This window comes from Engystomops pustulosus, chromosome 4, assembly GCF_040894005.1.
Source record: "Engystomops pustulosus chromosome 4, aEngPut4.maternal, whole genome shotgun sequence".
NCBI classification, from domain to species: Eukaryota; Metazoa; Chordata; class Amphibia; order Anura; family Leptodactylidae; genus Engystomops; species Engystomops pustulosus.
In genome coordinates, this window is record NC_092414.1 from 23,070,681 (window position 1) to 23,094,095 (window position 23,415).

General features: G+C 46.4%; 1 protein-coding gene across 1 annotated transcript; it reads right to left on the reverse strand.

Moving 5' to 3' along the window:
- Positions 1 to 15,036: 15,036 nt before the first annotated feature.
- LOC140126266 (uncharacterized) lies at positions 15,037 to 22,052 on the reverse strand. The gene is made up of 5 exons (XM_072145502.1): positions 21,770 to 22,052; positions 20,253 to 20,675; positions 18,190 to 18,444; positions 15,832 to 17,347; positions 15,037 to 15,662 (listed from the first exon to the last, which is right to left on the reverse strand). The coding sequence occupies exons 1-4, from the start codon at positions 22,020 to 22,022 to the stop codon at positions 16,092 to 16,094; spliced, it is 2,187 nt and encodes a 728-aa protein (XP_072001603.1). The 5' UTR covers positions 22,023 to 22,052; the 3' UTR covers positions 15,037 to 15,662; positions 15,832 to 16,091.
- Positions 22,053 to 23,415: the final 1,363 nt, after the last annotated feature.

The following is a 23,415-nucleotide window of genomic DNA, read 5'->3' on the forward strand; positions in this document are numbered from 1 at the left end:
CTCCCTATAGGACCGTGTAGTATGGAGTACTGGCTGTGGGAGTTTTACCCCCCTTGTGGGAATCTGCATGAGGTATACTGGAATACTGAACAGGTACTGGCAATCTTCATGTAGGGGCACAGCGAGGAAAACATTTGCCAAATCAATAACAGTGAATAATATGTCACTCTCTGGGACTGCTGCCAGTTTGGGCTAGTGACCACTGGGCTTCAGTACACTCATTGGCAGCTTGAAGGTCTTAGACCATCCTACATGTATCCGGCTGTTCTTTCCGGGTCTTTTCCTTGACTGGGAATGGGTTAAAATCATCATCAGGCTAGCAGGGGAGGAGTCTCACATCAGTTATTGTGCGTGCTGACGTCCACCCCCCCTATTAGAATGTGGCCAGTTACTTTAATAATGTCTCCTCCCCGTAACGCCCACTTGGGTCGGGCTGTCAGTGGACCGCAACTTTCTCTCAGTCTCACTTTGGCGTGGTCTGTGAAACTAGTCTCTGTTCTTCCTGGCTTTCTGTCACAAGTCTGGCAGAGATGTCTCTAGTCTGCAAACACCTTTGGTAACAACTCGTTTCAAAACAGATGTACACTACACTGTCAAGTCATCCCCCATGTGTCCTAAAGCTGTACCTAGTTCCCGTGACACACAGAACTCTCTTAACCATCTCGAGCTCAGTGTTCTGTGCTTTCTATAAAATTCTGGCCAGACTCCAACGTCTCAATATGGAGAAATTCTGTGTTATCTACTCTTGAAAGTCGCTGTCTGTTCTGTTCATAACACAGACACAGAATTCCAATCCAAGCTGCGCAGATGCCTGTCTGCCCCATGGTCTGACCAACGTTAACTTTACAAACTCAAGAAAGCAGGTCCTAAAAACATTGCAACACTTTTTAATAGTAATTTTTTTTGCAATTGTCAGGATTAGGAATAAGTTTTAACTAGACCATACCCAAACAAACAGTGTCACACATCCTAGAATAATCCGAACAGAGAACTGAAATAAGATGAAATCATCTCAGCCGGCATTTATCTCAGACATCTGTCCAGGCCCTTCAAGGGTGCTCATCTGCTAAACTATTATCCTCAACCTGCCTTTATGGCTGCCAACAGAGTAGAGTCATAGGCAATTAACTTTCAGGGACTTGAAGGTAATATAACTGTCTTAAGATGGCCGCCACTCAAGGATGGTAGGGCGTGTCATCTTCTCTAACCACCAGACACGGGGGTGGAGTCTAAGAGAGTGCTGGTCTGCATTCCAGATGACTCCATCTTTATTAATTTTTTTTTCTTTTCCTTCAGGTTCTTTCCACATCAAAAACTTTGAAATGTCCCTTATTGCCCATCTCTTTCTTTAATGGGCACTCTCTAGGATTCCTGTCACTCTGTCCTGGTCCGTCCGTAGTCACTGGTCTAAGTCTCCAGTAATCAACCCCATCCACTTTCCTTTCCTTTGTAACACTATGTCAGTTGCCTTTTCAGGTCTGCAGTGTCCATCTATCTTACTTTGATCAATACCCATTTTGTGATCTGTGGAATACCTGTTTTTATTCGAGGGCTCCGTAAATACAGCTCCAGACTACCCTGCTTCCTATCAGTAAGTACAAATTAGAGACCTTCACACAGGAGTTAACTCTGAACTGTAAAATCTCCATCAGTGTCCCTGAGTCTCTACTGTCCCTTACCGCATCAAGGGGCCGATCCAATCCCGAAGGAAAAATATGTAAACTTGGCCAGAGTTTGTCTCTGCAAACTTCCAGATTCTATCAGCGCTTATATGAACAAAAATCTCAACACCATCACAAACTAACTGAACTACATCAACAATCCACAAGAGGACACTGCAGACCTTTTTCTACAACATATATGGTCACTGTCAGTCACCTTACAAGTGATTCTTTGCCACAATTATAATGACCATACTGTTATATATGGACATTTAAAGACAAAGTACATAATGTCACACAAAGAGATGATCTTACCCAATCTTTTCAGCCAGTGAAACAGAAGTAACAGTCAAGGTAGACAATAAAATAGACTTACCCCAAACGCTCATTGTCAGTTCTGGTCACTGTCCGCCTGGACTCTTGCGGAGGTCACCTAGATGGTCAGATGTCCATAATAGTATGGCCACCCAAGGGACGCCAATTCTCAGAGAATTTTATCTGGGGCTCAAACTCCCCTCCTCATTCTAAAGGTGACTTTCAAATGATATGAGTCTTTGTATTCCAGCTTTGGAATGGAGTAACACAGGAAAGACACACTGTCCTGTCTGAAGATTAGCTCAAGACTGCTTTATTCTTTTGGCACTGAAACTCTTATATGGAAAGTCATAAAACACTCTGCAAGGGCCTGCAAGTACACAAGCGGGCAATACTTTTGGGTGGTTTGACCCTGGAAATGCAACACTATTGGATGTAAACACACAAAGGAATGTAGAACCATTGGCTGTCTTCATATAAACAAAATGCCCAGGTGTTCACCTGGATACCTTCCCCTAGGTGGTGCTAGCGAGCACTAAGACTTTATGTGCTTTGCTTAGGGATGAACCCCACCCAAACTTTCGTTTTCACTACACAAAGTCATGTAAAATGAATACTGAGTCTTTAAAATGTCTGACAGTATGTAAGATGGCATCCAAGACCAGTGTGATATCCTCAACACTGTGGATGAGGCCTCTATTCCCTGGTACCAAGCACTGGGCGGTGCTCAATCAGCCACTTAGGTACCTAGGGATCCAGCTACCCCAAGGCATGGAGATGTTGCACTGCCAACACTAGCCTACTTCATCATTGCCCAGCCCTGGCACTAGGAACACCTAGGATCTATAAAGCTTAGATGCTTGTTGTTTAACACCTTAGATATTGCTGTCACACAAGATAGTGCAGAGAGGGTGACTTCCCTCTGCCAGCCATCAACACCCCGCAGTATCGATGGGGTGCTTTCGACATCATAGGCATGCTGGGGCTCCCTAATATTAGGGACCCCTGGACTGCCTTTAGTATATTTATACAAACCTCCCAACTTTTCCAGATGAGAAAGTGGTACAAGGCCGCGGCAATTTCCTCCTGTAGCCACACCCTAACCACGCCCCAAAATCTGCTGAGGCCGCACTCTTGCACAGCACCACAGGACTCAGATGTGAGTACTAAGCATCTACCATCAGTGATTCTAATGGTAGATGTACTTTAACCCCATGGCGCACCATGAAGTTCCCCAACGTCCTGGTGCGGCAGCAGCTGTATGAAGTGGGCTCACAAGCTGAGCCCTCTTCATACACACTTGTTGTTTGCTGCATAATGCAGCAAACACCCACGATCGGTGCTGTGTGTTAACCATTACATGCCATTGGCAAAGCCACTGGCGGCATGTGATATCATCAGAGAGTGATAATAAGTTGCCATTACAGCCTGTGGTCTTCAGAAGGTGCAGGAAGTGGAAGTAAAAAAAAAACATATATGTTTTTAACCCCTTAAGGACGCAGCCATTTTGTAGCTTAAGGCTCAGTCCCATTTTTTGGATTCTGACTTGTGTCGCTTTATATGGTTATAACTTTTGAACACTGTTACTTATCAAAGTGATTCTGAGAATGTTTTTTTCCCCACATGTTGTGTTTCATTTTATTGGTAAATGTTGGATGATAAGTTTTGTGTTTATTTACAAAAAAAAGAAAAAAGGGTGAATTTTTTGAAAAATTTGCCATTTTTGATACTCAAAATCACCACGTTTTCAGGCAGATAGATTTACCACCTAAATAAATTGCTAAATTTTCCATATGTCTACTTTACATTTTCATAATTTTTGAAATGTCTGAATAATTTTTTTTCTATGTCACGCGACTTACAAATCGAATATCGATTTTCCGTATTTTCAGAATTGACCATTTTGGGGATAAATACCGTTTTGAATGAAATTTTAACTTTTAACATCAAAACCCCTATATAACCAACCCATTTTCAAATCTGCACCCCTCAAACTATCTGAAACAGCTTTTAGGAAGAATGTTAACCCCTCAAGATCTTCATAGTAATTGAATCAAAATGGAGGTGAAATTTAGAATGGTCAAATTGTGTCGGTTATACGTTCATTTAGCCCTAAAATTTACACATTTCCAAAAGATAAAAAGAGAAAACCCAACATAACCAAGTACAGAGTGGCGCACAGCGAGGCGCAGAAGGGAATAAGCGCCCTGCAGCTGACAGGATTTTAGGTTCCTCATTGGCCCCTTTTGAAGACTATAAAATTTTAGCTTTTTCGTTATCGGGGCCATGTGATGGCATTTTTTTTTGCAGGATGAGATGCTTTTTCCATTGTTACCATTTTGGGGTTGGTATCACCTATTGTTGAAAATTAGGAACTGGTTTTTGAGGGCAGGAGTAGAAAAGCATTAATTCTGTACTGGATTTTTATTTTTTCGTGTTCGCCTTTTAGCCTAATAATCATGTTATCTTTATTCTATGGGACGATACGATTACGGGGATACCATACATGAATATATTTTCTTACGTTTTACTAAATTTGTCAAATAAAACCCTAATGTGGGGAAAAATATATCATTTTTGCATTGCCGTCTTCCAAGTGGCATAACATTGTTACTTTTTTGGCTACGGAGCTGGTTGATGGCTTGTTTTTTTGCGGGACATGTTGTTCTTTGCACCGTATCATTCTGGAGTACATATGTTTTTTTGATCACTTTTTATTGCATTTTTTGTAAGATTGAATGGGTAAAAAGGATAAGTTTCGGTGGGTTTTTAACCCCTTCCCGCCGCGGCCCTTTTTCGATTTTGCGTTTTCATTTTTCACTCCCCACATTCAAAAATCTGTAACTTTTTTATTTTTCCATGTACAAAGCTGTGTGATGGCTTATTTTCTGCGTAACAAATTACACTTCAAAAGGGTGGTATTTAATATTTCATGCTGTGTACCGGGAAGCGGGAAAAAAATTCCAAATGCAGTGAAATTGGTAAAAAAACGCATTTGTGCCGTATTCTTGTGGGCTTGGATTTTACGGATTTCACTGTGCACCCCAAATGACATGTCTACTTTATTCTTTGGGTCGGTACGATTACGGGTGTGAAGGAAACCGCAACGTTCCGGACCCCTGAAGGGTACGTAAGGTCACTCAGTTATCCTTTTACAGACACTCCCAGAACGCACGGGCTCTGAGAGGCGCAGGAAGTGATTTAAAGTTGTCCACACAACTTCCGGATATGGCACAACCCTAAATCAAATCCCTGAATGGCTATAAGATCCCTCTCACTAGCCGCAGTGAGACAGAATATTATCAGCCTTATGCTGCCACCAGTTCTCCTTTAATATAAGCCCGGTCCGTAACGGGATTATATAGGGTGAGGAACCAACCCGGTAGCATGTATATAAGCGAGAAACCCGGACGTAAGATTCGTGATCGAGATAAAAGAGCAACACAGATTAGATTTTATATTTAATTGCCTTAAGGGCACACTAGACAATACAGTACACACAATAGATATATACAGTAAACAGAGTACAAATTACACGGGCAGCACCACAAGTCTAAGCAGCTTGGTTAGTTAGTTAGTTACCTTTGTGTGTGGCCTAATGGGGATGGATAGTCCGCACTTTTAGATCCTCCCTGCGCTTAGTTGATGTTAGTTTCCCCCAGGGCAAAGACACCGGCCCCTTCAAGGGCGCCCGATTATATCAGGTGTGGACACACCTCTGCCCATCCTAAGGGGGGTCAATGGTCCCTCCTACCTGATATTACATCCAGAGCCCTGGAGAAGCCACAGCTACCCCATGGGAAGGTCCTGGGGTCATGGTTCTGGTATCATTGGATCCGGGTGAATCCCAGGATCGCATTGATACCAAACCTGACCCATTTGCTATGGTCCTATCCAGAGATATTGATATCTCTGGATCTGAGTATCCTAGAGCAATGAACAATGGGTTGTTATGATTTATGGAGAATAACTGATCCAAAAATGTATTTGGTGTTCTGGTGAGACGGACCATAACTTCATAACTGTCTCTATACAACCTGGTGATGTGAAAGTTTTAATGGCTCTTTGTTTGCGACTGGGGAGGCGAGGGGGGGTGAGGCCTGCAGTCGGTTTGTCTGTATAGGTCTTTGAAGCCCAGCCACATGCTGGTTTTGTCAACAAACTGGCTCAATTAGGTTAATTTATGGTGGTGAATTACCAGCAGGCCTCCCCTCCCCCTGGTCACCCTGGTCACATCATCACACCTCCCTCCTTTGGTCCGTCCGGAGCTGCTGGCAAGCCTCTACATCTGCAATGGGTTCCTCTGCCCAAACTGGACAGGGTACCATTGCATGTGGGTCACTGGGCCATACCTCTGGTGTACCCTGCTGAATTGTCCTCTGGTACAGTCGCCCTTGGTCCCAGGCCCGCTTGGGGTCGGAGTCCAAGGGAGACTCTACCACCTGCTTCTCCTTAATTTTCAGGCAAGCGTCAGCGTCTAACGCTGCCGGAAACTCCTGGCTGGACGTGGCAAGAAGTGGTGCAACTGCCCCATCTTCTGCTGGCTTCCCAGGATCGATCTCCTGGCCTCTGTCTGACTTGGCAGCCAATTGGTCGGAAGGGAGGAAGGCAGTGGACCCCCAGAGGGCCTCGAAGCTACGCCTGCACGTCACCGCGGCGATGGTCGCCGTGAACGCAGGTAGTGTCTGCTTCCTCTCAGCTTCCAACCCAGTCTCCAAGGCAGACAGACTGACCTGGTGCTGTGACATTCCAGTTGGGGATGGGCCATGTAGCGAGTCCTTGCCGTGAAGACCTACCTCTACCGGCACTTTCCCGTCCTCGCTGACAGGCCCTCCCTCTGAGACCACTGACTCGACGTGGTGAGAGTAGAAGAAACCCCCACGCCTTCTGCCAGTTCCTCCGGATCTGTCTCCTGGCCTCCATCTGACCTGGCAGCCACTTGATCAGAAGGGAGGAAGTCGGCGAGCCCCCGAGGGGCTTCAACGCTCCAGCTGCGCGGCCCAGCGGCGATGGTCGCTGTGACCGCAGGTAGCGTCCGATTCCTCACTGCCTCTGACCCAGTCGCCAGGGCAGACAGGTGGGCCCTGTCCTGAGACAGTTCAGTTGGGGATGGGCCATGTAGCGAGTCCTTGCCGTGAATACCTACCTCTACCGGCACTTTCCCGTCCTCGCTGACAGGCCCTCCCTCCTGAGACCACTGACTCGACGTGGTGAGAGTAGAAGAAACCCCCACGCCTTCTGCCAGTTCCTCCGGATCTGTCTCCTGGCCTCCATCTGACCTGGCAGCCACTTGATCAGAAGGGAGGAAGTCGGCGAGCCCCCGAGGGGCTTCAACGCTCCAGCTGCGCGGCCCAGCGGCGATGGTCGCTGTGACCGCAGGTAGCGTCCGATTCCTCACTGCCTCTGACCCAGTCGCCAGGGCAGACAGGTGGGCCCTGTCCTGAGACAGTTCAGTTGGGGATGGGCCATGTAGCGAGTCCTTGCCGTGAATACCTACCTCTCCCGGCACTTTCCCGTCCTCGCTGACAGGCCCTCCTTCCTGAGACCACTGACTCGACGTGGTGAGAGTAGAAGAAACCCCCACGTCTTCTGCCAGTTCCCCCGGATCTGTCTCCTGGCCTCCATCTGACCTGGCAGCCACTTGATCAGAAGGGAGGAAGTCTGCGAGCCCCCGAGGGGCTACAACGCTACAACCGCATGTCCCAGCAGCGATGGTTGCTGTGACCGCAGGTAGTGTCCACTTCCTCTCCACCTCTGACCCAGTCGCCAAGGCAGACGGACCGGCCCGGTCCTGAGACAGTCCGGTTGGGGATAAGCTCTGCACAGAGTCCTTACCTGGGCACTTCACTAGTCCCGGTATTTTCCCGTCCTCCCCTGCAAGCTTTTCCCCCCGCAGCTGTTAGCCCCCTGTCTCTCCCTACTCTAGGAGTGTCAGAGGACAACAGGTATCCAGAGAATGACAGGCCACTCCCCATAGTAGCCTGACCCTCTGCTTGGATGGTCCCCTCCCCCAAGGGCAAAGTGGGACCCATGACTCTACCCACCCCCACATTCCTGGCAGTAGGTAGGTCACACACATCAGTATTATCATTGACAATATCAACATCAGAGTCATAACAATCAATCTCAACAGTTACAGCGGCCGGCTGCATATTGCTGTCTGAGCGATCAGTCCCTGATGATTCTGGGGTCACATACTGTGACACTAGTCGGCCCAAGTCTGTTCCCAGCAGAACACTCACAGGAAGGTCAGGTGACACGCCCACCTCCCTCATGCCCCTCCCCGCACCCCAGTCCAAATACACCTTGGCGATGGGCAGTGCCGGTTCTGTTCCTCCAATTCCGGAAACAGTGAGGGTTTTCCCGGGTATCAAATCCTGTGGTGACACCAGTTCAGGCCGTTCGAGGGTCAACCCAGCACCAGTGTCTCTCAGTCCCATGGCCCTAGCCTGGCCTATGGTGACGGGCTGCAAATTATCAGGGGACCTCCCACCACCCCCACCCACAAACAAAACAGGAGATGGTGTCAGGGACGGTCCTGGGCCTCTCTGGCGCTGTGGACACATGGCCTTGAAGTGTCCTGGTTGTCTGCAGAAATGACACAGATGGTTTTCGCCCACTGATGTGAAGAGGGGAGCATGGGCAGGTTCCCCCTTGGGTGCAGGGGCAGGGGTAAGAGGGATGGTGTTCGTCTTACCCCCTCTCCAGCCAGCAGGTCTCCTGGTCTCCAGGGTCCGGTTGTTGCTGTATTCATCTGCCAGGCCAGCTGTTTCCAAAGCATCTTTGGGTTTCCGGTCACGAAGGTGCTGCTGTAATTCCTCCGGGCAATTCCACAAAAACTGCTCGATGGCGATTAGCTGCTTCAGCTGCTGGAAGGTGGTAAGTCCCAGTCCTGAGGTCCACTGGTCCACTGCTCGGAGAAGAGCCCTCATGTGATCAGTCCAGCTGTCAGCAGACCCCCGCTGCAAACTCCGGAGCTTCTTCCGGTAAGTCTCAGGGGTCAGGTTGTACTGACGGACCAGAGCCTGCTTGATATCATCATAGGTCAGGGTGGTCTCACTGGACAAATAGCCAAATATCTCAAGGGCCTTCCCTCTGAGACGAGGGGTAAGGTACCGAACCCATTGGTCCACAGGCACATGGTACTGTTGGCAAGTTTTTTCAAAAGCCAGCAAAAAAGTGTCCAAGTCAGTACCTTTATCCAAAAGGGGAAAGTCCTCAGTCCGCAGCTTTGGGACATGGCTCTCTGGCAACACTGGACTAGCAGGAGCAGACTGTTGTAGCTGGAGCATCTGCAGCTGGTGTTCACGCTCCCGTTGCCTTTCTGCAGCTTGTGCTCGCTCTCGTCGCTCTGTAGCCTCTACTTGCTCTCGCCGCTCTGCAGCAGCCATGAGGGTCTCGTATGCAGCATGGTTCCCCGCCTGTAAACTGGACAAGGCAGCTTGCAAGATGGCCGCCGAGCCCATCAGACCATGTGGGTGGGCGGTCCAATGTGGGACTGACCACTGGCGACTGGCTCCTTGGGGAGTCTGGGCAGAGCTCCCCCTCGCCTTGAACAATAGCGCCCCCCACCTCCTCCTGGTCCAACTGCGGTACTGCATCGTCCTCTGTAATGTCCACAGCACTGGCAGCATTCTTCCTGCCTTTGTTCCTACCGGCCATTATCACAGCTGTTGGTAACTAACAAAGAACTGCAACTTGATGTACCTCACACCTTACTGTAATTGCACTCTGCTTGTGTCTAGTGCTGAATTGGTCTTAAGATCCCAACACAAACGCTGCTGTTGGCAATCTTTAGTATTTGAGAGTATGGATTACACAATCAAACACTATTATCTCGATTATCCCACCGCTGCCACCAATGTGAAGGAAACCACAACGTTCCGGACCCCTGAAGGGTACGTAAGGTCACTCAGTTATCCTTTTACAGACACTCCCAGAACGCACGGGCTCTGAGAGGCGCAGGAAGTGATTTAAAGTTGTCCACACAACTTCCGGATATGGCACAACCCTAAATCAAATCCCTGAATGGCTATAAGATCCCTCTCACTAGCCGCAGTGAGACAGAATATTATCAGCCTTATGCTGCCACCAGTTCTCCTTTAATATAAGCCCGGTCCGTAACGGGATTATATAGGGTGAGGAACCAACCCGGTAGCATGTATATAAGCGAGAAACCCGGACGTAAGATTCGTGATCGAGATAAAAGAGCAACACAGATTAGATTTTATATTTAATTGCCTTAAGGGCACACTAGACAATACAGTACACACAATAGATATATACAGTAAACAGAGTACAAATTACACGGGCAGCACCACAAGTCTAAGCAGCTTGGTTAGTTAGTTAGTTACCTTTGTGTGTGGCCTAATGGGGATGGATAGTCCACACTTTTAGATCCTCCCTGCGCTTAGTTGATGTTAGTTTCCCCCAGGGCAAAGACACCGGCCCCTTCAAGGGCGCCCGATTATATCAGGTGTGGACACACCTCTGCCCATCCTAAGGGGGGTCAATGGTCCCTCCTACCTGATATTACATCCAGAGCCCTGGAGAAGCCACAGCTACCCCATGGGAAGGTCCTGGGGTCATGGTTCTGGTATCATTGGATCCGGGTGAATCCCAGGATCGCATTGATACCAAACCTGACCCATTTGCTATGGTCCTATCCAGAGATATTGATATCTCTGGATCTGAGTATCCTAGAGCAATGAACAATGGGTTGTTATGATTTATGGAGAATAACTGATCCAAAAATGTATTTGGTGTTCTGGTGAGACGGACCATAACTTCATAACTGTCTCTATACAACCTGGTGATGTGAAAGTTTTAATGGCTCTTTGTTTGCGACTGGGGAGGCGAGGGGGGGTGAGGCCTGCAGTCGGTTTGTCTGTATAGGTCTTTGAAGCCCAGCCACATGCTGGTTTTGTCAACAAACTGGCTCAATTAGGTTAATTTATGGTGGTGAATTACCAGCAGGCCTCCCCTCCCCCTGGTCACCCTGGTCACATCATCACAACGGGCATACCAAATTTGTATAGGTTTTATAATGTTTTCATACATTTAAAAAAATTAAAACCTCCTGTACCAAATTTTTTGGGGGAATTTTGCCATCTTCTGGGGCTAATAACTTTTTCATACTTTGGTGTATGGATCTGTGGGTGGTGTCGTTTTTTTTGAGGATTTTGATGACGTTTACAATGTTATCATTTTCAGGACTGTACGACATTTTGATCACTTTTTATAGAATTTAAAAAAAAAATTTAAATGGCAAAAAAGTGCCTTTTTCGACTTTGGGCGCGATTTTCAGTTACGGGGTTAAACGCAGTGATAAACCGTTATCATATTTTGATAGATCGGGCATTTTCGGACGCGGAAATACCTAATGTGTTTATGATTTTTACTGTTTATTTATATTTATATCAATTCTAGGGAAAGGGGGGTGATTTGAATTTTTAGGTTTTTTTATTATAATTTTTTTATTTTAACTTTTTTTTTATTTTTACTATTTTTCAGACTCCCTAGGGTACTTTAACCCTAGGTTGTCTGATCGATCCTATCATATACTGCCATACTACAGTATGGCAGTATATGGGGATTTTACTACTCATACATTACCATGTACTGACACATGGTAACGAATGGGTTAACCCGAAGTAGCTTCGGGTCTTCGTGTGACCCGAAGTTACCATGGCGACGGATCGCCGCTCCCCGATGACGTCACGGGGAGCGACGATCCACGGAAAGATGGCGGCGCATGCGCGCCCGCCGTCTTTTTGAAGCTGCCGGCACCTTTGCCGGTGGCGATCAGCGGTAAAACACCCGGCATCGATCGCGGCTGTTACCGGTAAGCCTTTGCTGCAATATGCAGCAAAGACTTACCGGCTATGGAGAGGGCTCGGCCCGCAAGCCCTCTCCATGTACCGGGACCCGACATGTGACGTACTATTACGTCACATGTCGGTAAGGGGTTAACAGTTTTTATTTTAACAGCATTCATCGTGCAGGTTCAATAATGATTTACTTTGATTCTACGGATTGTTGCAGACACGGTGATACTATATGTGGGGTTTTTGTTATGATTTAGACTTTGTTTGGGTTATATGTCTCTTTATATGTTATGGGGCTTATGAGCATTTTTATTGATTTATTTCTACATTTTTTATTGAATAACATTTTTAAATTTTTCACTTTTTCCACCATGGGACATGAACCAGCAGTCATCTGATTGCTTGTTCATGGTAATACTAAGCAATACTAATGTATTGCAGGGTATTAGCAGTGTCCGCCTATGCACAGTGTTAGCCTCTGCCCACTCCGACTGCGTGTGTTACACTGGGGTGTTGGCTATATGTTAAAGCAGGCACCCCATGTTGGCCGATGGCGGTTTGGTTCCGATCCAGAGCCGAGCATCATCATCTGCAGTGGATATATGCGCCGCAGAGCGGGAAGAGGTTAAAGTGTATAAATGGATGCAAATGGATGTGACGTATGCGACAGATAAACATAGATGGATAACACAAAATGCATCCGTTTTTCGTCAATTTTTAAATATATACATTTCAGCATACTTCAGGCGAAAAAACGTGATGTGAACCCAGCATGAACATTTTTCATCTCAGACATGTTGTACTACCTGCATTCATGATCCACTAGAGGACAGACTTTACACATGGCAAAGAAAATGCTTTGCATCCCTCTGCATACCAAGCCACAGGCTAAGTGTCTTCCCTGGACTGATGGGACCCAGAAAAGCCTAAATGTGCTAAATAGAAATTAATTTATACCATGCTCTAAAAACCCTGAGAGCTTAGAATCATCTGTGGGCTCACATACAAGACCACATGCTGGTGCGATCCTGGAAATGACATCTGCAACGTCCCTGCCAATGCGCATGGCAGGGGAGTAGTTGCGAATAAGCCCCTTTGGCCATCCAGTACATATAGAGGTAATTGTGCAGCGGTAGATACTGCCTGGATAGGCAAGGGTTAAAATGTATTTAATGTGATCATCCAATTACATGTTCTGATATCTGACAATGTTAACTGGAGTGTGACTGGAGAGTGGACCACCACCTGACCAGGAGGTGTAACAAAACCCCTAATCAGGAAAGTTCCAGGAGTCAGATGAGAGCAGACAGCTCTTAAGATCCAGCTTCTGACAGAGAAGCATCACATGCTCTGCACACAGGCCTCCTAGGCCTCAGCAACTACATACAGAGTGACACAGGATAAACAGGACCAAGCTGCAGCTTCCAGCATTGGACACAGCTACATCCTAGCCTGCCCCTGCATCCAGGCTGCTGACACAACTCCTAAGGTTCCTTCTCCAAGATCATTCCAGTACTGCCTTTGTACAGAGTCGTTTGGCTTGTTGTTGCCGTTGGTTCGAATAAAGAACTGTAAGTTACTTTTATGCAGAACATTGCCTCCGTCTGGTCCCTGCTACGACTGTATCACCATCAAGGGCGCCCATCCTGCGGCTGCTCCTGTTCCAGTTCCGGCACCTTCCACACCACCTGCAAGGCCAGAGCCTACTCCGGAGAGACAGCCTGCAGCACCGACACCCCCGTTGCCTCGGGGCCGAGGTGAGGCCCTCCGCCGGCATCTTCGAGACGCTGTCTCAGAACAGCCACGTCGGGAAAAGGAGGCCCAGCGGTTCATGGCAGGCCGATCCAAGAAAGGCACTTGGGTCAAGCTCCGGCTTCGCCATCCAGGACTACACTGGACGGGAGGTCTTCATTCCCCGCTGGTCCGTCAACAGGCCTGATCTGCCGGAGCGGCTTCACAACTTGAAACCAGGAGAGTACATTGAATTCTCCCTGCAGGAAGGACTCCGTGGACCCTGGGCGGTTGGTGTCATCCGGATCCCGGATCCAGAGGATGACCGCTACCAGTCCTGTGAGGATCTCTTCGAGGATGATGAGTGGCCAGAGTCTCCGACTTCTTCCACTTCACTTGCGGTGAGTCCCTAGGCTGTGACCCATGTAAATGCCCCTTCTACTGTCATCATCAGCACGGGCCCCATTGCCATCCATGGGCCAGGCATGGTCCAGGGGAACACTCCAGCCGCCTCTACTGTGGGGAGTGCAGCTGGATCCCTAGGGTCCTCCGTGGCGAAGGATGGCCCGGCTGATGAGCCTTATCCGGAGGCTGCAACGAGAGCATCAACTCAATCCGCCACCTACCAGTGGGGTGATGACCCAGCCCCGGAAGAGTTGGAGCTGGAGGAAGCCGTGCCCCCTGGAAAGTTCCAGAAGTCAGATGAGAGCAGACAGCTCTTAATGTCCAGCTTCTGAAAGAGAAGCATCACACGCTCTGCACACAGTCCTCCTAGGCCTCAGCAACTAGAGTGACACAGGACACAGGACCAAGCTGCAGCTTCCAGCATTGGACACAGTTACATCCCAGCCTGCCCCTGCATCCAGGCTGGTGACAGAACTCCTGAGGTTCCTTCTCCAAGATCACTCCAATACTGCCTTTGTACAGAGTTGTTTGGCTTGTTGTTGCCGTTGGTTCGAATAAAGAACTGTAAGTTACTTTTATGCACAAAATTGCCTCCGTCTGGTCCCTGCTACAACTGTATCACCATCAAGGGCTGCCCCAGGGAGAACCAGTACCACAGCCTCTCCCTCATCTAATTTCTTGCACACACCACCCGCTGGAGACCTGCCAGGCTGTGGGACAGCCCTCCGGACCCCATACCAAGCACCGTGACACTAGCGCGCCTAGTCTGCAAGCACCAGCCACTCCGTTATTCTGTGCCCCGGCTACCTCCAGGCCCCAAGAAAAGGCTAGGCCCAGGTGGGGGATGTTGCACATCAAGAAGTGATACATATCCCAGCAGAAATATTCTGTGACTGGGTCCAAAAACTGCTACGTGCCATTTAGGAAACTGGGGCCTTTTTGTGTGGTTAAAGGCCATTTGAACCTCTCAAGCATCAAAGCAAGAGCAAGAATTAATAAAACCTACCGACATTTGAATCCCACCAAAATGACAAACAGTTTCTTTATATTAATGATATTAAATGAAAACAGCACCATGTGATGTAATATTAGACAAATGTAGAGATTTTTTTAATGATGAGCCTATCAATATGTCTTTTTAATGTGGGAGGAAACCGGAGTACCCGGGGAAAACCCACGCGAACACGGGGAGAACATACAAACTCCATGCAGTTGATGCCCTTGGTAATATTTGGACTCTGCAAGACAACAGTGCTAGTCACTGAGCCTCCGTGTTGCCCATGATGGTGGCAGCAGATCATCTTGCTGCGAAAAGTCCAGTTAATGTGTCAAGTCCAGTGGGTGCAGAAGGAAATCCACTTGTTAAGTGAATACATCTTACTGCGGAAAATCCAGTGGTTGAGTCGAATCCGGTGGGTGCAGAAGGAAATCCACTTCAAGAGTGAATACGTCTTACTGCAGTCAAGTCCGGTGGGTGCAGAAGGAAATCCACTTCAAGAGTGAATACGTCTTACTGCAGTCAAGTCCGGTGGGTGCAGAAGGAAATACACTTCAAGAGTGAATACGTCTTCTGCTGGAAAATCCGGTGGGTTTGTCATATCCAAGTCCTTGGAGATAGCTGCCCGTCCTCTGGTGATTGTGGGGACATGGCTTTAGTAGAAGGAGATGAAGTCACACAGGAGATCACAGTCTGGCATGGAGAAGGTGGATGCATCAGAATTCCCTAATAACACAAAAGAGAAATAATCATCATTATATTATATCACTATCCTGAATAACAAGTGATTTATACCCCCTGATATTTATAGTATTCACTAACTTTGTGGGCATCTCCCTAGACATGTAACCCTGACGAGCAGTATTTGCATACTGCATCTACATCTCCTACTCACATGTTGTGCTGGGTTCTCCATGTGATGAGCCTACAGATTACATGGATCTGCTGAGGTTATGGAGGGGAGCGCAGGTGTTTTTTAATTTCACAGTAAGGACAGGATGGCCACAGAGAGGTCAAATGTCTTCTATATTCTGGTTGATGTGAGGACTTTCCTTGGCCTTTGGTGCTGATGTTCTTCTAGAGGTGAGCATCTCATCCAGCAGTATTGTCTTGCTGTTACTTTCTACATGGCCATTATGATAATAGATTGGCCACTCAGTCTGTGGTCTGTACCATGTCGTTGGGATAATAGGTGTCAGACCATGCAGGACATACAAAGCTGAAGTCAATTAGCTGTTCAGCCTCGATGCTCATCTTGTAATCCAGGCAGCGGCCTTCTGGCAGGTTTAGGTCCTCAGGAGCTGCCAGCAGTATACGTGGGGGAACTGCCGTCCTGTTCTCCACATCAATCCAATTTATTCTAGAGAAGAATGGATGATTCCTGATGTTTTCTTTAACTCCAAGCCGATTTTGTGGATCTTTACACAGAAGTCCTTTGATAAACTTTACAGTCTCATCGTTGAGGATCCTTGGGTAGTAAGGATTCTTGTTGATGACTGCAAGCTTAATTTCTGCCCTTGATGTCCCACTAAATGGGTATATTCCAGTTGTCATGTGGTATAAAGTAACTCCCAGAGCAAAGAAGTCCACCTCTGGTCCATAGTCCATGCAATTGACCATTTCCGGGGCAGCAAACCCTGGTGTGCCCTTGCATTGTTGTGAGGTTTTGTCATGCACATTAGTCAATGCCAGGCCAAAGTCGGTGATTTTGATGTGGCCCTCTGTGGTCACCAGAATGTTTGGAGCCTTCAGGTCTCTGTGAATTATGGCTTTTCTATGGAGAAACTGTAGACCGCAGATGACTTCTGCTGTGATGAATCTGGATGTGGAAATATCCAGGAGAGTTTTCTTGAAGAGGATATCTTCAAGGCTTCCCTTGGTGGCCAGTTCCATCACATAGTAGACTTGGTTGTCAGTCTGGAAGGCAGCCAGGCCATGGATCAGAAAAGGGTTCTCATGGGATAGGCGCAGGATGTCGCGCTCTGCCATGCTGTACTTACGCTTGGTGTACAAGAACTTATTGACCACTTTGATGGCAACATGTTCTTTCCTGATGTGATCTGTTGCCAACAGAACTTTTCCAAATGCTCCTTCTCCAAGTAGTTTGTGGAGGGTGAAGCATTTCAGATCAAGTGGTACCGTGACAGTCTCCTTCTGAGTAGATGTGGCTGGCGCCTCTTCCAGACAGACATAGTCACCTCTCGCATCGTGGCAACTGCTGGGACTTTGTGACGGTTTTGGTGTCACGCCCTTTCTGTCCTCTGCTCCATGCTTCTCGCTGCCCTGCTCCATATGCTGTATGCACCCGTCCTGATAGCTCAAGTGTTGATCTCGTTCCTCTTGGTAGTGCGGACGGATCTGTTCTTCAGAGTAGCAGATAGGTGTTTCCTTCCTGTCAGATTTCTTATTGGCTGTTTAAGAAAAAAAAAGATTTTAATGTTGTTATTATCCCAACATAAAACTTAAATTATATGATATCACCTGATGTGACCAAATACTTCAGTGCTGAATTTATGGATAAGAAGTGGATATTGTATGTTTTGTGATATAAGACTTTCAGTCTATTTATTTTAAAAACCCTCTTAGTCCTTAGTAATTATCATTATAGATGCTATTTTGATAAATTATATGAGCAGAAGACATGAAATACTGTTTGGTGCTTTAAGCTCAGGTTGAGACTATGGCCTCTATAACAACGCACCCCCCCATTCTATGTACTTAAAGTACTTGTGTATAAGCCATGTTTTTCAGCACAAAAAATGTTCTGAAAAACCCCAACTTGGCTTATACATGAGTATATAAAAAAATAAACGTATATACTCACCTTCCGATGCTCCTCGCGGCTCTTCTTCCTTCTCTTCTTCACAGGCTACAGAACGGACAGAGATGCGTCCATGTGCTCTGCCCGCTGGTGCATGCTATGATATTAACAGTGGTGACACCGCCGCGTCATAGTGTGCATCAGCGGCATGGAGGCTGGGCATTTCATTAGCCGGGGGTGCTGCTGGGCATTATATTTCTGGGGGTGCTGCTGGGCATTATATTTCTGGGGGTGCTGCTAGGCATTATATTGCTGGGGGAGGCTGCTGAGCATTATATTGCTGGGGTAGGCTGCTTGGCATTACATTACCCAGGGAGGCTGTGACCAATGCACTTGTCTAAGCTTATACTCGAGTCGATAAGGTGATAAAATTAGGGACCTCAGATTATACAAATATATATGGTATTTATAGTTCTCTCCATCATTTCCTACCTTTTTCATCCTCCAGGCTGATGCTATTGGGTGCAGGGACATCTCTGGAAGGTTCTTCCACCTCCTGCTCCCTACAGTACAGGGCATGTACACCCTTCTGGCTGTGGACCTGGGCCTGGATCTCCTGGTAGTCTTGGAGATTGTGCTGGACCACATCCATGCTGGGGGTCAGCTCGTCCATCACCTGGCCAGGTATATTCAGGCTTTGATATTCTCTAGCTTCAGGTTTCTTCTTTCGGTCAGAAGTTGCATGGACTATAAAGAAATAGAAGTGTAATTTATTATTATGGATTAATAATACATTTTCTTATTACTTGTATATAATTCATATAACATTACATAATATTACACATCACAGGGACAGTACAGTTATTGGGGAATTTCTTCATACCTGCTTTGAATGCGACAATAAAGCAAGTAAAATCTATAATGGGCTGTAACATGTGTCAGATTGGCCAGATTATTAATCTCTTGTATAATTCGACAATATATTGGAATTTTGTGGACCTTCTGTGCTTTTTGGTATATACAGTCCTCATATATATAACAATAACAATATTGTTCAGGAATTGCAAGACAAGTTTGTGGATCAGATTTCCCTAGGATTCTGTTGCCTTTTACCTAGTAAGATTCCCCTCCATTGTCTTAAGCAGGGGGCACTAAACCAGGGGGGGGAGGAAAAAAGAAGCCCTTTCTAATTGCATACTGTGGGGGGGGGGGGGTAGTCTTATCAAATAGCTTACTGAGGGGGCCCTATCTAATGGAAAGCAAATAGGTGTTTCCTTCCTGTTAGATTTCTCATTGACTGTTAGATTTATGGATAAGAAATGGATATTGTATATGTTTTGTTATATTAGACTTTCAGTCTATTTATTTTAAAAACCTTCTTAGTCCTTAATTATCATTATAGATGCTATTTTGATAAATTATATGAGCAGAAGACATGAAATACTGTTTGGTGCTTTTAGCTCAAATTGAGACTATGGCCTCTATAAAAACGCAACCCCCCCACCCCCCACCCCCATTCTGTATACCATAAAATACTTGTGTATAAGCCATGTTTTTTAGCACAAAAATGTTCTGAAAAACCCAAACCTGACTTATACAAGAGTATATTTAAAAATTTACATACATACTCACCTTCCGATGCTCCTCGCGGCTCTTCTTCCTTCTCATCTTCACAGGCTACAGAATGGGCAGAGATGTGTCCATGTGCTCTGCCCGCTGGTGCACGCTATGATATCAGCAGTTGTGACACCACCGCGTCACAGTGTGCATCAGCAGGCAAAGCGCATGGATGTTTCTCTGCCCGATCTGTTATCTGTGAAGAATAGAAGAAAGAAGATCCGTGCAGCGCATTGGAAAATGAGTATGTATGTTTATTTTTTATATACAATGAGGGGCTGGGCTTTACATTACTGGGGGAGGCTACTGGGCATTTCATTAGCCAGGGAGGCTGCTGAGCATTACATTACTGGGGGAGGCTACTGGGCATTTCATTAGCCAGGGAGGCTGCTGAGCATTACATTACTGGGGGAGGCTGCTGGACATTACATTACTGTGGGAGGCTGCTGAGCATTACATTACTGGGGGAGGCTGATGGGCATTACATTACTGGGGGAGGCTGCTGGGCATTACATTACTGGGGGAGGCTGTTGAGCATTACATTACCCGTGGAGGCTGCTGAGCATTACATTACTGGGGGAGGCTGCTGGGTATTACACTACTGGGGGAGGCTGCTGGGTATTACACTACTGGGGGAGGCTGCTGAGCATTATATTACTGGGGGAGGCTGCTGAGCATTACATTACTGTGGGAGGCTGCTTGAACATTACATTACTGTGGGAGGCTTCTGAGCATTACATTACTGGGGGAGGTTGCTGAGCATTACATTACTGGGGGAGGCTACTGAGCATTACATTACTGGGGGAAGCTTTTGAGCATTACATTACTGGGGAAGGCTCTGACCAAAGCATTTCCCTAGGCTTATGCTCGAGTCGATAAGTTTTCCAAGCTATTTGTAATAAAATTAGATATTTATAGTTGTCTCCATCATTTCCTACCTTTGTCAACCTCCAGGCTGATGCTATTGGGTGCAGGGACTTCTCTGGAAGGTCTCCCTGCCTCTTGGCTGCCATAGTTCTGGCTCAGGATCTGTACTTGATCCTGTTGGTAGGGCAGGAGGATTTGCTGTTCTTCGTAGCTGATAGAAGGTTCCTTCTTGTCAGGTGTTTTCCTTTCCTCCAGTCCGGTGTTACTGGGACCAGGGACATCACTAGAAGGTTCCTCCACCTCCTGCTTCCTATAGTACAGGGCATATACGTCCTCCTGGCTGTGGACCTGGGCCTGGATCTCCTGGTAGTCTCGGAGATTGTGCTGGACCACATCCATGCTGGGGGGCAGCTCGTCCATCACCTGGCCAGGTATATTCATGCTCTGATCTTCTCTAAATTCAAGTTTCTTCTTTCGGTCAGAAGTCGCATGGACTATAAAGAAATAGAAGTGTAATTTATTATTATTGATTAGTAATATGTTTTCTTATTACTTCTATATAATTCATATAACATTTCATAATATTACACATCACAGGGACAGTTCAGTTATTGGGAATTGTCTTCATACCTGCTTTGAATGTGACAATAATGCGGGTGTACTCTATAATGGGTTGTAACATGTGATTATAAATCTCTTGTATAATTAGACTGTATATATTGGAATTTTGTGGACCTTCTGTGCTTCTAGGTATATACAGACCACATTCTGCAACAGTTGGATGTCCAGCAAATGAGGAGTTAAAATATACAGTTCTCATACATATAACAATAACAATATTGTTCAGGGAATGTAATACAAGTTTGTGGATCATATTTCCCTAGGATTTTGTTGCCTTTTACCTAATAAGTTTCCCCTCCATTATCTTTAGCAGGGGGCCATAAACTAATGGAGCCGGGGGGGGGGGGGGGGGGAGCCCTTACTGAGGGGGACCTATCTAAAGGAATACTGAGGAGGGGTTGCCTTATCTGATAGGGCTCCCTTAGTAATCCATTAGATAGGGCCCCCTCAGTAATCTATCTAATGGATAACTGTATGGGAGTGTCTTATCTAATACATTGAAGTCAAGTAACTTGCCTAATTTCTATGCATCTCTCCCCTCTGAGACATTTCCTAATCTCAGGAACCGTGCACTCAAAATGGCAACCATCTTTGGCAGCCCTTATGTCTGTGATCAGACTTTTTCCAGAATGAAACATCTGAAATCTCGAAGCAGATCTAGACTTACTGATACACACTTACATCACTTGTTACGGCTAGAGGTGACAAATATGGAACTGGACATTGACCATGTCATTAGCCAAAAGCTGACCCAAAGTTCCCATTGAAATACAGGTAAGTTTGTTGATTTAAATTTACTTCTTAATGAATTTAAGCTGAACTGTGATTGGTTGATATGGCTAATGAGATGGATGTTACATAGTTACATAGTTTATACGAAAAAAGACACTTGTCCATCAAGTTTAACCAAGTAGGGGAAGGGATGCAAGGCTGTTGTGTGGGTATATAATGGTATATAATATCCTACCTTTCTGGTCCTCCAGAACGATGCTGCCGGATCCTGTGGCATCACTGGAAGGAGTTTCCTTCTTTTTGGATTTCTTTCTCCTTCCCCCACATAAGATCAGTCTTTCCCAGGCTTTCTGAAGGCTCGCTAAGAATCGTTGTGATCGGGTTTTCTTAGGTTTTCCCGCCTTTTCCTGGGGTTCTTCCATGTGTATGACTTTCTCCTCTCCTCCTTTTCTCTCCAAGTGCTTTGTCTTCGTCTTTGCTTTCGGCATGATGCGCTCTCACATACGTCACCTCTCACCTCCTGAATGTGAGTTCTGAGACCCTGAGCCACGCACCTGTATTTTTACCCTATGGGCATTGTGATGTCATCGATGATGTCATCAGATTCCGCCATTGTGATGTCACAACTCCTCACCCTGGCTTCTCCATAGTGATGTCATCAGGTTCCGCATTGTGATGTCACAGCTTTAGCTCTCCAGCCGCCATGTTGTTCCATAATAACAAGAAGTCAAGTGACTGGATGAAGCCATTTTCTAATTAAAGACATTGCAGTGTGATTAAAGAGATCTATATCTTGATTCAATCCTATTTTGATCTCACAATAAGCCCCATACATTGTATATACAAGTTGTAGTGGGTAGCGTATGTATACACCAAATGTTGTAGTGATATAAGATGTATGACCTCTCCTTACTACAGGCCTATCAGAGTAGATTAGGGCAGTGATGTGATGCCAAGGCCTCATGTACATTGCCGTTTATTAGAAGCAACGGCAACTGCAATGTATTTTTTGCACCTTAGACAAGGCCCCATTGATTTTAATAGGTGATACTGCTACCTAGGCCATGAGACAGCAACGCAAAATGTAGTATTTGTCCTATTTTTTGACATTTTGCGGCACGGTCTCTCCACAGAAGTCTATGGAAGCACAAAAAATGGCCACATATGGTGTTGTCTACAGCCTGTGGCCAGGTTATTTTGGTGGGTTGCTCAGGAGGCCTCTGTTTTTTTCTTGGGAATACGGCTTGCTTACAGCGGCATATGGTTTATATACGGAAGGCACATGGTGAAAGACGGCGACAAAAACAGGACTGCGAGATGCATACAGTCATGTGCATAAGGCCTTAGTGAAAGTAAATAATCATATGTATTAGGAAAAATAAAATACAATGGGGTTCATTTACTAAGGGTCTGCGGACTGCACAAACGTCAGATATTCCGACGTTTACTGTTTTACGCTGCATTTAAAAGCAGATTGTGGTGCAAGTAATTGGATTTTGGCGCAAACGCACCGACTTTCATGCGACAGAAATCAGGAGGGGGGTGGGCCAACGGACTATCCGATGGATTCGGACAACGTGTGGGATTTAACATTCAAAATATCAGGATATCGGGCGCTCAATCTTAGTGAATCGCAGCAGCTCCGAATCCTCGTTGGACAATGCACCTCGGGGATCGCGACGGGACGGGTAAGTAAATGTGCCCCAATGTGTAGTAACACATTGTTACTTGGAATGTTGTGTAGTATAGTAATAAACATGTATATGTAATCTATGTATTGTACTCTTATACAAATCCCTAAGTCCAGGGTGGTCTGAGTTAAACACCCTTCTCCCCCCCCCCCCTGAATCCTGGTAGAGTGGTGACAGAACGGCAGGATTT

Bases quoted from the DNA above. Each gene is read 5' to 3' on its own strand.
- LOC140126266 (XM_072145502.1), bottom strand. From the start codon at position 22,022: ATGCCGAAAGCAAAGACGAAGACAAAGCACTTGGAGAGAAAAGGAGGA. The intron at 20,676-21,769 runs GTAGGATATTAT...ATTTCTTTATAG, and splicing joins CGTTCTGGAGGACCAGAAAG to TCCATGCGACTTCTGACCGA. The intron at 17,348-18,189 runs GTAGGAAATGAT...TTTCTTAAACAG, and splicing joins CAGCCTGGAGGATGAAAAAG to CCAATAAGAAATCTGACAGG.